The 16,848-nt window shown below is 44.8% G+C and overlaps 1 protein-coding gene and 2 long non-coding RNA genes across 13 annotated transcripts in view; 1 reads left to right on the top strand and 2 right to left on the bottom strand.

Annotated features, from left to right (window-relative positions):
- SLC41A2 (solute carrier family 41 member 2) overlaps positions 1-16,848 on the bottom strand; it is a 94,942-nt gene that overhangs the window by 76,198 nt on the left and 1,896 nt on the right. For 2 of the 11 annotated variants that reach the window (XM_084796314.1, XM_084796310.1), the window contains one exon: positions 8,339-8,449. The exons of 3 other annotated variants lie outside the window; for them this stretch is intronic. In XM_084796314.1, the coding sequence (XP_084652440.1) occupies positions 8,339-8,433 (95 nt within the window). In that variant the 5' untranslated portion in view covers positions 8,434-8,449. 6 more of the 11 variants (XM_084796311.1, XM_084796307.1, XM_084796305.1 and 3 more) reach the window with 5 other exon arrangements.
- On the top strand, positions 12,102-14,305 carry LOC311605634. The gene is made up of 2 exons (XR_014782036.1): positions 12,102-12,185; positions 14,160-14,305. It is a non-coding gene; the product is annotated as an uncharacterized lncRNA (long non-coding RNA).
- Positions 13,583-16,505, bottom strand: LOC311605639. Its single transcript, XR_014782040.1, has 2 exons — positions 14,786-16,505; positions 13,583-14,748 (listed from the first exon to the last, which is right to left on the bottom strand). It is a non-coding gene; the product is annotated as an uncharacterized lncRNA (long non-coding RNA).

Genomic DNA, 16,848 nt, shown 5'->3' with positions numbered 1-16,848 from the left:
CAGCCTCAAACTCACAGAGCTCTGCCTATCTCTGCCTCCCCCAGTGCTGGGATTACAGGCATGCGCCACCACGCCCAGCTTCATTTCTCATTTTTCTTAAAAGGTTTATTTATTTATTGTGTATACAGTGCTCTGCCTGCATGTATACCTACAGGCCAGAAGAGGGCACCAGATCTCATTATAGATGGTTGTGAGCCACCATGTGGTTGCTGGGAATTGAACTCAGGACCTTAACCTCTGAGCCATCTCTCCAGCTCTGGATTTCAACACTCTTATCCACTGGACTCCCTACAGTATTTTTCTAGGTTACCTAGATGAGCCAAATTCCACTCTAACTCTGTGTGCGTGCGTGCGTGCACATGCATACACATGCGTACACAGGTCCTCATTCATGCTAGGTAAGCAATCTATCAACTGAGCTATATTGCTAAACTACTTCAATCCAATCCAATTTCCTTTACCCTTTCCCCACCTCTATACTTACTACCATACTGTCCCTAACATCCAGAACGTTTGAGTCATTCAAAACCTCCCAGACCCCCGGGTGGTGGTGGCACACGCCTTTAATCCTAGCACTTGGGAGGCAGAGGCTGGCGGATCACTGTGAATCCGAGGCCAGCCTGGTCTACAAAGCGAGTCTAGGACAGCCAGGGCTACACAGAGAAACCCTGTCTCGGAAAACCAAAAAAAAAAGAAAAGAAAACAAACAACATGTGCAGGAACTCTCCAATGTCCAATGTGCTCTCTCTGACGGCTCAGATGCACCATGGCATTCAGTTAGAAATGTACAAAGGTGGGGACAGCTATATGACTTTATTTTGCTGTTGCATCTCAAGGGGGAAAATCGATTCCCAGGCAAAGGGGTAAAGAATGAGGGGCTGAGCCAACAACTGCCCTACAGATAGAGGCAGAACAGGAGGCTGTGGCAACTGACAAACTTTACCCCGTCATTATTTTATTCAGCTGAATTAAAAGTACTTAGAAATGTAAGAATTACTATTCGCCTGAACACTTCTCCTGCTTGATTATAAATTTACCTCTAAAGTGCAATAAAAACATGTACTGTTCCACCAGAGAGCTGAGCTGGGTTCCCAACACCCACACCAAGCAGCTCAAACTGCCTGAAATCCCAGTTCCAGGGGAATCCAATGCTATAGCTTCCAGCTCCCCCTGGGCATCTGCACTCACACGCACACACACATTGTGCCCTCATGCCTGCATACTTTTAAATTTTTTATTTTTTATTTTTTTATTTTTCCCAGAGCTGAGGACCAAACCCAAGGCTTTAGCACTCTACCACTGAGCTAAATCACCAATCCCTAATTTTTTTTTAAATAAAAGAACTTAAATAAAAGTCCTTTGCAGGCAAGGGCTAAAATATAGAGTCAGCATCTACAAAAAAATCTTGATTTTGTTACTGCAGCTGGAACTCTTCCACCTAAAAGGAATTCAAGAACTCACAAGTTTGACTTAGGTAATTGGGAGTGATGTCAACTTTCTTGACAACTTTAAGAGAATTCCAGAAGACTGAGAGGGCAGCTAACCACCATATACCACTATGGCAGTCTGGACACTGCAGAAATTGAGAAATTCTAGGCATGAACTAGTCGCTCTCAACAGACAAGCCCCTGCCAGCAGACAATCATAAGAGCGCCACTCTATGCAATGCCATCAAATTCAGCAGCCCTAAGGCTCTGCAGGGCTCAAACAAAGGCTAAACATTTATTTTGTTTTGTTTTTGTTTTGGGGGGGACAGGGTTTTTGTTTTGTTTTGTTTTTGCTTGTTTGTTTTTTGAGACAGGGTTTCTTTGTGTAGCCTTGGCTGTCCTAGACTCACTTTGTAGACCAAGTTGGTCTTGAACTCACAGAGATCCACTTGCCTCTACTGGGATTACAGGCAGGCATGCATGACCACTCCTGGCAAACATTTGTCAAACTGTGTTGAAACCCTTAAAAAAAAGGGGGGGGGACCAGGTATGGTTGTGCATATCTTTAATCCCAGCACTCTGGAGGCAGAGGCAGGCAGATCGCTGTGAGTTCAAGGCCAGCCTGATCTACAAAGTGAGTCCAGGACAGCCAAGGCTGCACAGAGAAACTGTCTCGAAAAACCAAAGGGGGCGGGAAGGAGAATCCTTTGTGTGCTAAATCTTTACAACTTCTCAAAGAAAATTTCAATTCACAGGAGACTCAGAGAAGCTAATTGCATTCTCAAGAGAGACAGAGGAAGAGGTTTTTGGTTGGTTGGTTGGTTGGTTTTGTTTTTTAAAGAAATTTATTTGGAACTTAGAACAAAGATGCATCAAAGACCTGCTAAAAGCTGAGGATGCCCACCTGTGGTCCATTACTCTGGTGCTTGAGGCAAGAAGACCACTAGAGGCCAGAGTTCAAGGCCATAGTGAACAAAACAGCAAAATCCCCTTCCTGAAGGGTGAAGGGCACAACTACAGGCATGCCTAAAATCCCACTGCTAGGTGGAGGCAGGATTAAAACTACAAGCCTAAACTGAGCTACCTAATAAGACCCTACCTCAAAAAAAATATGAAAGAAAAATATATATACACGAAGCAGGGCTGGGTGTGGCACCAAAAGCCTTTAGTCCCAGGCCTGTGGGGAGGCAGAGGCAAGCAGACCTCTGTGAGTTCAAGGCCAGTGTGATCTACATAGTCATTTCCAGGACAGCCAGGACTACATAGAGAGACCTTGTCTCAAAAAGCCAAAAGCGGTGTGTGTGTGTGTGTGTGAGAGAGAGAGAGAGAGAGAGAGAGAGAGAGAGAGAGAGAGAGAGAAAGAGAGAGAGAGACAGAGAGAGAGACAGAGAGAGAGAGAGAGAGAGAGAGACAGAGACAGAGAGAACAAGCAATTGTGAGAAGGATTTACGAAGCTATCTGAAACAAGGCTCGTAACAGAAAACAGGTTGAATCACAGGACTGTCCTGAAGTTAAAAAACTGCCTTTAAACAACAAAAGGACATACCTCCTTTATGCTATCTTACATGTTTCTTACATGGCCAGGCAGTGTTGGTGCACGCCTTTAATCCCAGCACTTGGGAGGCAGAGGCAGGTTCAAGGACAACCTGGTCTACAGAGTTCAAGGACAGTCAGGGCTACACAGAGAAACTCTGTCTCGAAAAACAAAAACAAACAAAAACTTCTTACATGTATTCTGTAAAACTGCCAAAACTTACAACTGACGTGTAAAGTTTATTAATTCCTTCCAGTTTCTGAGATGATTCCACCACTTGGCGCCCCATGTAAAGGCACAGCAAACTTTATTTAGAAACTATACACAAGGAATTGCTACTGAAGATGGGGGATGGGTGGGTGCTGGTTTGCATTTTGTTCTGTTTTCAGATTTATTTGTTTATAAATGTGTCTGTGTGAGTATATGCTTTGGGTGTGCGGGTGCCCCAGAGGCCAGAAGAGGGCAATAGGACCCCCAAGAGCTGGAGTTACAGGTGGCTGTGGGCCACGCAGTTTGCCTTCTAGAACCCAAACTCTCATCCTCTGGGAGACAGCACCTGTTCTAAACTACTGAGCCCTCTTGCCAGCCTAATGTTTTGTTTTTTGAGGTGGGAGTGGGGGTCTCACTATCTAGCCGTGGCTGGTCTTGAACTCAGAGACATGCCTTGTAAATGCTGAGATTAAAGGCATACAACATTAAGCCTGGTGGACCCATTATCTCTAAGGATGCCCTTGAACCTCTCTTGTTCCTGCCTCCATATCCTAAGTGTTAGAATCGAAGATGTGCCATTACATTTTGCTGAAAACTGGACTGTTTTGCTTTTTTTTTTTTAACTGAAAGTCAAAATATCTGTTTTTCACTTCAATAGAACTGAAACTTCCAGTAGCTCCTGAAGTCTAACTTACTCACTTAATACGTTCCTATTTTTATTTTTTATTTTTGTACTACTGATTATGTACTTTTATTTGTTTCTTCTTTATACTTCTATGCTGTTGTTGTTTGTCTGTGGTTTCTTTTGTTGTTGGTAGTAGTGGGTTTGGGGGGGGGTTGGTTGTTGGTTTTTTTTTTTTTCTGCGGCAGGGTTTCTCTGTGTAGCCCTGACTGCCATGGACTCGCTTTGTAGACCAGTCTGGCCTCAAACTCATAGGGATCCACCTGCCTCTGCCTCCCAACACCTGCCTGTCTGTGGTTTCTTGAGACATAGTCTCACTACAGAGCTCTGGCTGGCCTGGAACTCATAGAGATCCACCTGCCTCTGCCATCCACGGCCAGGTCAGCTATATATCTTCTTTTCTTTAAAATAATACTTAGCCAGGTGTGATGCCTCATGCCTGTAATCCCAGCACTTAAGTAGGACTACTATAAGGTTGAGGCCAACCGGGGCTACAGTTCAGATAATGCCTCAAACAAATCCAATAAACAAACAAATCCAATAATATATACTTTATACACAAGTGAAATTGCCTTTAAAAAAACTTAAAAGTAAAACCAATAGTTCTTATAAGGTGTTTCTATAAACTGGCAACAAAGCATATTAAGAGTAACATGAGTCACATTCCTAAACATTTCTCCAGGTCTTAGACCCCTGAGCAGCCGCATGTAGATTCTGAGAGACAGCAGTTCACCAGTGTCCCAGGAAAGAGCCACTGTTCCTCAGAACCCACACTGAGGTACACTTTCATATTCTGCCTTTTTCACACACCCCCAACTCTTAGGGTTCAATTTTTTTTTTTTAAATACAAACCCACTCCTGAAACCAGCCTAAAACCTGCACTTGACTCATTGCATAATTAAAGTGAAAGGTAAAATAAAAGCTTCCGGATTGGCTAGGTCCAGAAAAGATGCCAACAGGTCAAAGTTCAGAATGGAAAAAGGAGGGGGGAGGGGAGGACAAACGCAACACAACAAGGTTTTAAAATGAAATAAAGCTGTCTCTTTACAGAAAAAAAAATACTTGCTTCATGTAAAGTTTTCATTTTTATTTTCTATTTTAAGATCAAAAATGTCCCATCGTGTGTGTGTGTGTGTGTGTGTGTGTGTGTACATGTATGAAAGTGTCATGATCAGTTCCATATTCTGTAGGCTACTTTAAAAAGGTAACTACAATAATGCTGGTCACTTTCACAGTTAAATATCTACCCAGCACTTCCAGTCATGCGAGAACCGGTTCCCATCGTGGTCCTGAATCAGCAACATGCCCATCTGTCTGTTCAAGCTTCACTGCACTCAAGTGCCTCACCTCCTCAGGTGGTGAGCCGAGTGCCACAGGACAGCTCCCACACTGTAGGTCTCACCCGGACAACCGCCTACCGCACGACCTCTCCAGGCTGGACCACCTTCACAGCCGCCAGCTCCCAGCTTCCTCGGAGATGAGTGAAGCTGGAGCTCATGCCCCAGAAGCTACGCTTTCTTTCCTTTGGTTAGTTCCAAGTGCTCGAACTCTCTAGAACCATCTGATTAGGCCAATTACAGGAACCTGGCATCGGGTTACTCAATTATCTTGGCATCAAACTGAAATAATGACCTGGCTGTCTTTACTCTGGCAATCAAATCTCTCCTCTACCTTTGGTCAAGGCTGAGCATTTCTTAGCTGGCTACCAGCTGAAACCCAAACAAGCCAAACATAACAAAAATTAGGCAGGTGCGCGCTTGACGCCTGGGTTCCCAGCACAACTCAAAGCTGAAGATGAAACTTAACCCCTTACTTGGGGCCTGCACAGGACAGGCTCTCCACAGAGCCGCCATGGTGGGGGAGGGGCCTGTGGGGCCTAACCTTTATTGGTAAACTGCTGCTGACTGACAGACAGGAGAAGCCACCAGCTGTCAGTTGTGTACCCCCTGTCCAATATCCCCCAGCATGCTCCAAGGGGACTCCCATGGCCACGAAGACCTATCTGGTAAAACTACGAGAGACAGAGATAAAGCCAAGACATGAACACAGGAAAGAGATTGATAAGGAAGAGCCCAGATGGGCAGAGAAAGAGATGAGGGAGGGTGGAAGCAATCACATTATACACATTATATACATGTATGAAACTGTCAAAGAACATATTAAAACAAAATCTGGGCCAGGCTGATGTCGCACACCTTTAATCCCAACACTGGGGAGGCAGAGGAAGGTGAATTGCTGTGACTTTGAGGCCAGCCTGGTCTACAAAGTGAGTCTAGGCAGCCAAGGCTACACAGAGAAACCCTATCTATAAAAACCAAAAAGGTGGGGGGGAGAAAAGAAACATTTTTTGAAATGACTATAAAAATGCTTTTAAGACAGGGTCCTGTGGGGCTGGAGAGATGGCTCAGCAGTTGACAGCACTAGCTGCTGTTTTACAGGACCAGGGTTCAATTCCCTGCATCCACATGGCAATTAATACATGGAGGCAAACACCAATGCATACGGGCGGGGGCGGGGTTGGAAAGGCCTGTTATGTAGTTCAGGCTATCTTGGAATTTGCCCAGGCTGGCATCAAACTCTTCTTTCTACATAGCCATAAGTTACACTGGGGAAATTGAGTCGCAAGGGGTTGAATGAAGTTAAATCGTCCCATAGTTATAAAGTTAGTAAGGTAAGGACCCTGGACTTGAATTCAGGGCTTTTTGACTGGCCAGCTGGTGACACAGAGGCTACTGCAGTGTCCCAGATTATCCTGTGGCCAGCACATATGACCAAGGATGCAGAGAGGCCGCTCTGACCCACTGGGGAGCTCACTTTGCATTGTTATAGTTAGCAATAAGTGAGCAAACGTGTTCTGACAACCCAGCTGCCTTGTTGATTCAAAGAAACTGGGGTGTGGAGAGAAGATCAACAGGAGAAGGGGGTGGGGGGATGGGAGGGAAGAAGGGAGGGGGGTTTACAATGAAGTAAACGGCAGGCACACAGGAGCCCACACACAGAGAACGAAGAGGTCTAAGTCACAGATTCACGTGGCCAGACATCAAGTGGTCATCAAGGGGAGACCTGGAATTCCTAGGCAGGAGGAAAGCACAGAGACACCTAAGTACTCAAAGCATCTACCCAGAGGAAGAGTGAGGGAGCAGCTTAAGTCCCTTCAAAAGGCCAAGACACTTTAAAGAATCATTTCCCTAGGGCCCACTCTTGACTAAATTACACCCTAGTGGAAATGATCGAGTTTGTGCACAATACTTTTCAACGTCTGGAATGACTTGAGGATAATTACACAGGGCCAGTGAGATGGAGGCGCTTGCCACCAGGCCTAAAGCACTGAGCTCGATTCCCAAGACCCACAGGATGTAAGGGGAGAGCTGACTCCTGCAAGGTGTCCTCAGCCCTCCACTTGTGCCCATGGGGCAAGTGTGTGCACCTGTGGGCACACACAACACCTACCAACACACACACTTGGAGGTACATGTTAAAAATCTAGCCAGGCGTGGTGATGCCTGCCTTTAATCCCAGCACTCCGGAGGCAGAGGCAGGCAGATCACTGTGAGTTCTAAACCAGCCTGGTCTACAAAGGGAGTCCAGGACTACCAAGGTTACACAGAAAACCCTGACTCAGAAAAAAAAAATCTATACATGCTGGACACAGTGCCACACACCTGTATGTAATCCCAGCACTGAGAGGCAGAGGCAGGCTGATCTCTGTGAGTTCGAGGTCAACCTAATCTACAAAATGAGTCCAGGACAGCCAAGGCTACACAGAGAAACCCTGTCTCGGGAAAAACAAAAAACACTATAGACGTTAACAATTTCGATTTAGTTAAATGAGTATTTTAAAGCCATTTCTATATTATCAAAGTTGGATTCTGACATTCTAGTCTAAAATGTCTCTCTATAAATTTATTTACAAAACTAGCCAAGTTTCAACCCCCCAAAAACCTAACGAAATATCTCTGCTTCCCACGAAATTTTCAAAGCTTCTTTCCAGTTATCAGAACCATACGTATACACGAACAGAACTGTCTCCTTTGTGGCTGGGTTTTCTCGACTTAACTTTGTGAAGTCACAGAACTGCGGTAGCAGAATCATCGTTCTCTGGAAACAAACTGACATCATTAAATTCCTCTCCAGAAGTTCACTGGGGCACATGAATGTTCTAATTTTACCACTTCAAAGAGCAAAACCTCTCTTGACTCTGACAAGCTTTAATCCATCTTATTCCCTTTGTCCCTTGCATCTGTAAAAAGCTGCCTTTGTTAGCAGCTCAGAATGCCCGAGTGTTCACACACACACACACACACACACACACACACACACACACACACGAGTGCTAGTTTCCTATTCCTGTGGGCAACCTGTACCATTTTTCTATATTTCTAAGTAAAAATGAAGACTTACTGCTTTTATCATTGTTGCTGCTGCTGCTGCTGCTGCTGTTTTGAGACAGGGTTTTGGGTGTTATCAGGCTGGCCTGGAACTTACTATGTAGCTGACGTGATCTTGAACCCTTGATCTTCCGGCTTCCGAAAGCTGAGAGTGCAGGAGAGCTCGCCATGCCCATCACAGTGCTCCAGCATCTCCACTCCTGCTTGACTGTGAGAGAACACCGTGGGTCGGTTGTCTTTTAAATAAGTGAACGTAGTTCTAACCCTAGCATATCACACCATGCGTAGGGTGGTGTGGGGAGGGAAGGGAACTAGTTTCAGGGGGCTGGTTCTATCCACTCCAGGGTGCTGGGGATCACGCTCCAGGGGGTCACCTGCTGAGCTACCTCCTATCCTCTTTGAGGTTTTTTTGGGCGTGTTTGGTTGGTTTTGGTTTTTTGTTTGTTTGGTTGGTTGGTTGGTTTTTTGAGACACGGTTTCTCTGTGTAGCCTTGGCTGTCCTGGACTCGCATTGTAGACCAAGCTGGCCTCGAACTCACAGGGATCCACCTGCCTCTGCCTCCCAAGTGCTGGGATTAAAGGCGTGCGCTATTTGTTTGTTTTCTGAGACAGGGTCTCTCTCGCTCCTTAGCCCTGGCTGCCTCCAAACTCATGACAACCCTCGTGACTCAATCTTTCCAAATGCTGGAATTACAAAAATGAGCCCACCGCTCACTATGTCATATTGCAAATATTAGGGTAATAAATGTCTAACATGAGCGTCAATGAATGTATGTTTAGTCCCTACTGTGTGCCAGGCACTAACTGACTACAAATGTGTGTTTAGTCCCTACCAGGCCTAAAGCAGTATACTGGTTACCAGGTGCAATGTGAAAAGGCAGAGGCAAGCTCCACTCAGACCTCTTCATCTCCGAGCAAAAAAGGGAGGCGAACAAGGAACCTTTGTGAAATGAGAGGTTCTAGTGACAGAAACAATGGAAGATTCTTCAGATGGGAGTGGAAGCAGATTTTGGAATACCTGCATCACTGGGCCAAGAAACCTGACGTTTCCGTGTGGGTTGAGAAAGACAAAGGCCCTAAAGAGATCTTCAGAAGACAGCAATCTCACTAGTCAGGTCCTGATTACATCCATCTGGCATCTTATCTCCTCTTAAGATAAACCCAAATTCCTTAAGAAGAGTAACTAGCCGGACGTGATGGTGCATACCTTTAATCCCAGCACTCAGGAGGCAGAGGCAAGCAGATCACTGTGAGTTTGAAGCCAGCCTGGTCTACAGAGAGAGTCCAGGACAGCCAAGGCTACACAGAGAAACCCTATCTCAAAAAAAAAAAAAAAAAGAAAAAGAAAAAAAAGAAATTCTTGGTTTCCATACTGAGACAGTCTCAGTGTAGCCCTGGCTGGCCCGGAACTTGCTATATACAGCTTGCTGGCCTCAAACTCACAGAGATCTGTCTGCCTCTAACCAACCTCCCAAGGCTTAAAAGTGTGTGTCACCACGCCTGGCCTACGTTTAATTTTCAAAACCTGTTGGTCACACAATTCTCTACATTAATTTGACTGGGTACTTAAGAGTTGGAAAGATGACCGAGTATATCACCCTCTCCTTAGCGTTGGGCTTGTTTTTGTTGTTGTGTTTTATTGAGAATGGTTCTCCTGTCGCCAAGCCTTTCCCAATCTCTACAGCCAAGGAGAGCGCTTAACTGCTTCTCTTGCTTTCACCCTCCATCTCCTGAGACTGGAGTTTGCGGAGTGCTAGGGATTGAACCCAGGGCTCCTCAAACGCTAGGCAAGCGCCCTGCCAACTCAGCTCTACCCCAAGCCCCTCCTCTCAGTTTTCTTTTTCTTTTCTTTTTTTTTTTTTTGGGGGGGGTGGGTTGAGACAGGGTTTCTCTGTGTAGCCTTAGCTGTTTAGCTGTCCTGGACTCACTTTGTAGACCAGGCTGGCCTTGAACTCATAGGGGATAAAGGTCAGTGTTACAGAGGGCTCTATCTCTGGGTTCTCCAGGCTCTTGGTTATTTCTCTTCATGCATTTGCATGCCCGGAAGGAGACAGCCACTTCCTTTCTGTCTAGGAAAGCCCAGGGCTTTCCTTCCTGGTTGTTTTTTTTTTTTTCAGGCATTACAGTGTCATCTGAGTAAGTACATCACACTGAGGATTAGGGAGACAGCTCAGTGAGTAAGAGGACTCACTTCCTTTTTTTTTTTTTTTTTTTTTTTTTTTTTTTTTGGTTTTTCAAGACAGAGTTTCTCTGTGTAACCCTGGCTGTCCTGGAACTCACTCTATACACCAGGCTCACGGAGATTCACCTGCCTCTGCCTCCCAAGTGCTGAGATTAAAGGCATGCGCCACCACTGCCAGGCATGAGGACTCACTTCTTATATAAGCATGAGGACCTGCGTTCAAATCCCCAACACCTGAACCTGTAATCCCCGCACTGTGGAGGATCAAGACATGGCGACTGCTGGGGCTTGCCACCTGTTAGCAAAGAGAGCGTTTCTCAAGGGAATATAAAGCAAAAAGGGCAATGCAGCAAGACACCTGTGTGCAGCCACACAGGCAGACCCTCACACCACAGGCACATATCCGCCAAAAATCAAAAATACGAAAAAGGGAACAAGAAACCAAGTGTGGATTTAAGCTTAGTTCTCCAATCTGGCTTTACCAGACATGCATTCTAGAATATTGTATCAGTATTTTATTTATTTATTTATTTATTTATTTATTTATTGGGGGGGGGAGTTGAGACAGGGTTTCTTTGTGTAACAGCTCTGGCTGTCCTGGAACTCACTCTGTAATCCAGGCTGGCCTCGAACTCACATAGATCCACCTGCCTCTGCCTCCCAAGTGCTGAGATTAAAGGTGTGCACCGCCCGGTTTATATCAGTATTTTAAGTGTCGTCTGACTTCTTGAGTCCAATCTCATTTTTTTTCCTCTAGGTGGTGAACTCTTTGTGACTCAGCCTCTAGTGCAACTGGAACCGCAGGCACTCCCCCCACCAGACCCAGCGAGATTGCAGCTGTAGCTGCTGAAGACGTGACGTCAAACCCAGGGCCTGGCTCCTCCCAGCTGGGACCACGCTATCACTCTGTTATAACCTCGGGCCTGATCTCAGTTTTACTAGGCAGTAGACTTACCTCAGGGTCTGAGGAGAGAAGACCCTTAGAGAGAAGCAAGTGAGGCAGGCAAAGAAAAGAGGGACCGGGCTGGGCATAGTGGCACACACCTTTAATCCCCTCACTAGGAAGGCAGCGGCTAGTGGATTCCTGTGAGTTTGAGGTCAGCCTGGTTCCAGGCCAGCCAGGGTTACAGGGAGACCATTTCAAAATAGAAGTCTCATTTTTTGTTATACCTCCTAGGCAGCTGTTATACCTTCCCCACCACAGGCCATCAGAAACTTATTGAAGCGGACGGTACATTTCATGAGAGAAGCGCATGGCCACCGGAGCAGCTGCTGATGCTCTGAGTGAAGAAGGGTAGAGTGATGTAGTCCGCATCAGTGGTGGGAACGGCAAGCAAGGTTTTCCCACCTGTGGCAGAGTGTGTCTGCTGTTCTGTAAAGTGTTCTTGCAATAGACCAAAGGGCGGTGGAAAGAGGAAGCCAAGCACTGCGGAGGATGCATGGTGGGTGCCAATCTGAGTGCCCTCAACCTGGTTACTGCAAAAAATTGGAGAAGAGTTTTCCTGGATAACAACTTGATGGCTGGGGCTCCAGAGGGCTAACAGGACCAAAACATTCTCAGTCTCTCTGAAGAAGATGGTACCTGCCAACATGTTTTCAGAAAGCCCATAAACAAAGAAGGAAAGAAGCCTGGGACCAAAGCACACACACAGCCCTCATCCTCTTTACGTGTCCTATGACACAAACGCTGACGCATTGCTCTGAAGAAAAAATACACTAAGAAAAGCCAGAGGTATGGCCAACACTCAGGAGGCAGAGGCAGGTGGATCTCTGTGAATTCCTATATATATGTATTAGTAAATAATGGTCAAATGTTGGGGGAAGGAGCGAGCAACTGAATGAAGGAAAGGTTTCCCCATTTTTCCTACTCAGACATTTACTTTTGGAGCAAAATCTCTGTACTTACAACAAATATTAGCTTCCAGTTCTTTCCCATTTTGCTTTTCTCTTTATCTTCTGACTCATACTTTCTCAAGGATAGCAAGTTTTGCTCAAATCTCTAGAACTTTCTTTTTAATTTTCTATTTTTTGTTGTTGTTTTGGGTTTTTTCCTTTGGTTTTCTTTGTTTGTTTTTGTTTTGTTTTTTGTTTTTTGAGACAGGCTGTCTCTATATTAAGCCCTGGCTATGGTACACTGGCCTGACCTCAAATTCAGAGAGCTCCTCATGCCTCTGCTCCCCAAGTCCTGAGATCAAAGGCTTACACCACCTGCCTGGCTAAAACAGTCCTCAATACTGTACTAACCTGTCCTGTTTCTCCTCAACTCAAACTTCCTATTTCCTTAGTAGCTGATCAGGAAGAAAGGAATGTGACTAAATCCACCCACATCAAAATTAAAATAGATGGGGCTGGAGAGATGGCTCAGAGGCTAACTGCTCTTCCTGAGGACCCCCATGGCAGGTCACAAATGCTGTAATCACAGTCACATTGCTACATGCACCAAGTGTGCATGTGGTGCAAACATATGTGCAGGTAAAACACTCATAAACATAAAAATACATTTAAAATTAAAAAAAACAAAATAGACCTGGATATTTCTAGCCATTTCCATATGTACATATATACAAAATACATGTATACAGAGAGTATCTATGTTTATGTCTATGTATTTTAAAGGTAAATAAACTTAACTACAGTAGTTTTGCAGAAATGACACGTCCCTAGAAATCCACAACATAAATCAGGCAAGTCCACTCAAACCATCATTTCTGACGTGTGAATGGTAGTATACACCTTTAATGCCAGCACCTTTAATCCGAGCAGGTGACTCTGGGAGTTCAAGGTCAGCCTGGTCTACATAGTAAGTTCCAGAATAGCCAGGGCTATATAAGAGAGAACTTGTATAAAAACAAGACAAAAAAAAAAAAAAACCCTAGAAAACAATCAGGGATGAATTTCCCCCAAGCCTATTAGTTTTCACTGTTAACCTACTTCTAGAAATGTTTGGTTTGGGGGTGATTTTCTTTGTTTGTAACAGAGTTTCGCTAGGTAGCCCTGGCTGGCCTTAAACTCACAGAGATTTGAGTGCTGGAATTACAGACATGTACTACCATGTCCAATTTACGGGCAACCTTTCTCAACAAGCAGTACTGAAACTGCTGGGAGCAGAGGGGTATGTAAGGAACAGTCAATAATAGATCGATGTTTATACTGTCACTGTTTATTAAGCTCCTTAGGTAAATCTAAGCAAAACCACACCAAGATTACATATTGATGGTGTCTGCTGATTTCTGATAAAGGCGGTGAGGCATAAGCATGGTTATAAAGATCATGTGCTTTAGAATTTATAGGCTGAAGGGCAGGATTAAGCTGCCCCTCACACACTGTGCATCAACTGTTCTCCCATTACTTCTCCTTGGAAATCTTTTTTTAAGATTTCTTTATTTATTATGTATACAGTGTTCTGTTTGCATGTAAAGACTGCATGCCAGAAAAGGGTACCAGATTTCATTATAGATGGTTGTGAGCCACCATGTGGTTGCTGGGAATTAAACTCATGACCTTTGGAAGAGCAGCCAGTGCTCTTAACCTCTGAGCCATCTCTCTAGCCCCTTCTTTAGTTTTTCAAGACAGGGTTTCTCTGTGTAGCCTTGGCTGTCCTGGATTCACTTTGTAGACCATGTTGACCTCGAACTCACAGTGATCCACTTGCCTCTGCCTCCCAAGTGCTGGGGTCACAGGCATGAGCCACCACCACCCCGGCTCTCGTTAGACATCTTTAACCTTTGTCTTCTAGAAAGTTCCTGAAATTTTAGAGGAGCACATGTTTAAACAGTAACAGATTCCTTGCTTGACCAAGCTTTTCAGTTCCCTGAGCCTTATGAATTTCATCTTCAGCAAGGAAGCTCGCCAAGCCGGGTTAGTCAGAAGCCCCTCCCCAGGTACGTGACTGAAGCAGGCCTGTAGCCTTCACCATGGTGGCCCGGAGCCCAGGCCCGTCTTCAGCAGGAATCCTGTTAAGACGGTTTACCCAGAATCCCCCTCACTAGGGATGCTTCCTCTTGGCACTTCTCTATCCACCGCCAAGGCCTCAGCCTGTCCATCACTTATCAATTACTGCTCATCCACACTGTATTCAGGGTGAAGCCCAATCTCTCTCCCCAGCGCCAAGGCTACTGTCATAGCCTCTATACGGCTAGCATGGTCTTGAATAAAGCGCTTCTTCACCATTCAAGTTTCATTAAGTAATTTTCATTTAGTAGAAAATAGATCAATGGAAGAAAGAACTTGAGTTCAGGGAAATGTCATTTCTGTAGGCTCAATTTTCTTAGCAATTATATTTTATTACAAACTTATTAGCCCAGAGTACCTCACTTATAACCCGACTAACCTAAACAACAGGAAAAGAAGATTAAAGAATACAATAATGAAACTGTAAGGATAACAGTTCTGAGGAACAATTCTCCTGGTGTAATCAGCAGGATTTCTTGGAGCAACCAGAACCCAGAACCTCAGCCTCCGGAGCCCCGAAGCCTTCCCTTGAGCGGTTCTCTCTAGGAGCGTCTCAAAGTGGAGCGATGAACAGCCAAAACTATCCCAAGTCTCCAAAGGCCCTCTCTCCTGTTTTTGGCTCACAGTTATACCTCCTCTCAGAATTTGTTCAGGGATGTTTTTCAGCTGGTTAACAACCAATCTCCTCCACACGGTGGTTCAACTTCTAAGGGGATAAACATCACCTGCTCTCTCACAAGTCTTTTTTCTCATCCCCCACTTGTGATCTAAACAACAACAACAACAACAACAACAAAAAATGTTTATCTCTCCTTCACATCTCTTCTAGTAAATTTTGAAAGAAAGACCAGAGGCTGGAATAGTCCACACGCAAGAAATCAAAGCAGGCAGCACTCATTCAGTGCCAGGCGACTCTCAGCCTCAGCTCCAGCACAATGTCTCTCACTGGGCCAGCCAGTGCATACCTGTAATCCCAGTACTTGGGAAGCAGAGGCAGGAGGATCACTGCAAGCTCAAGGCAGCCTGTTTTACACAGTGAGTTCCAAGCCAGCCAGGGCTCCAAAGTGGGAGAAACTCCACCTCCAAATGCAAACAAATTGTCTAGCATGCACATAGATCATAATTGCAATAGACACTATACAAACGAAAGAGGGGGAAAGACCTTTCACTTTACAGAGAAGCACAGGAAATTTTGTTTGAGTAATTTAACCTTCAACATAAATTACTTGCAGTTAATGATAAGTGAAACTTTTCAAACTAGCATTAAGATGTATTAAAACAGCAACTAAAGTCTCACTGAGACCCAAGACCATACACTTCCTGTGGCTTTTCTCAAGAAAGCCAACAAATAACAGCTGGGCTATGGTGGCGCACACCTTTAACCCCAGCACTTGGGAGGCAGAGACCGACTGCTCTCTGTGAGTTCAAGGCCAGCCTGGTCTACAAAACGAGTCCAGGGAAGCCAGGGCTATTGCACAGAGAAACCTTGTCTCGAAAAACAAAACAAAAAACCAACAACAACAAAAACAAAAACAAAAAGTCAATAAATGAAAAATAACAAAATAAGGAGGGAGAAATAGCTCAGAGGTTAAGAACACTGTGCTTCCAAAGGCTCCTGAGTTCAATTCCCAGCCACTACATGGTGGCTCACAACCATCTATGTGATCTGGCCTGCAGGTGTATATGCAGATAAAGCACTCATACATAAAATAAAAATAAATAAAATAAATAAAGACCATAAAATGCTCAAGAATGAGCCAGGCGTGGTAGCACATGCCTTTAATCCCAGCACTCAGAAGGCAGAGGCAGGGAGATCGCTGTGAGTTCGAGGCTAGCCTGGTCTACAAAGTGAGTCTAGGACAACCAAGGCTACACAGAGAGACCCTGTCTCAGAAAAAAGAAAAAAAAGTTAAAGTACTCTGAAAGATTAAAATGCCACTTGATTTTTACCCAAGTTTGACCAGCCCAAAAATCTGTAATTTTTCCTGTATATGAATAATACAACCCAACAACAGTAACAAAAAAACCCCAACTAAAACAGCAAAAATAGGGGCAACGGATCTAAATAGACATTTCTTTGGGGGGTTGTTCATTTCTTTGGTTAGCTGGGTTTTAGTTTTTTGAGCCAGGGTCTCTGTGTTAGCCTTGGCTTTCCTAGACTCACTTTGTAGACCAAGCTGGCCTCGAACTCACAGCGATCCTCCTGCCTCTGCCTCCCGAGTGCTGGGATTAAAGGCATGCGCCACCATGCCCTGTCTCGAAATAGACATTTCTTCAAAACAGATGCACACATAGCCAATAAGCATAGGAGAGACTTTATATCCCTGATCTGAAATGCAAACCAGGAAAAGATATCAAGTCACATCCACTAGGGTGGCTACAAAACATTAATAATAATAATTAATAATAATAAGTGGTAGCAAGTTAAGGAAATTGTAGCCCACATAAACTGGTGGGAATATAAAATGCAGCCA

The sequence above is a fragment of the Acomys minous genome (genome assembly GCF_964271855.1).
Source record: "Acomys minous genome assembly, chromosome: 9".
NCBI lineage: Eukaryota > Metazoa > Chordata > Mammalia > Rodentia > Muridae > Acomys > Acomys minous.
Note: the sequence above shows the minus strand (reverse complement) of the source record. Positions and strands in the feature narration are given on the sequence as shown.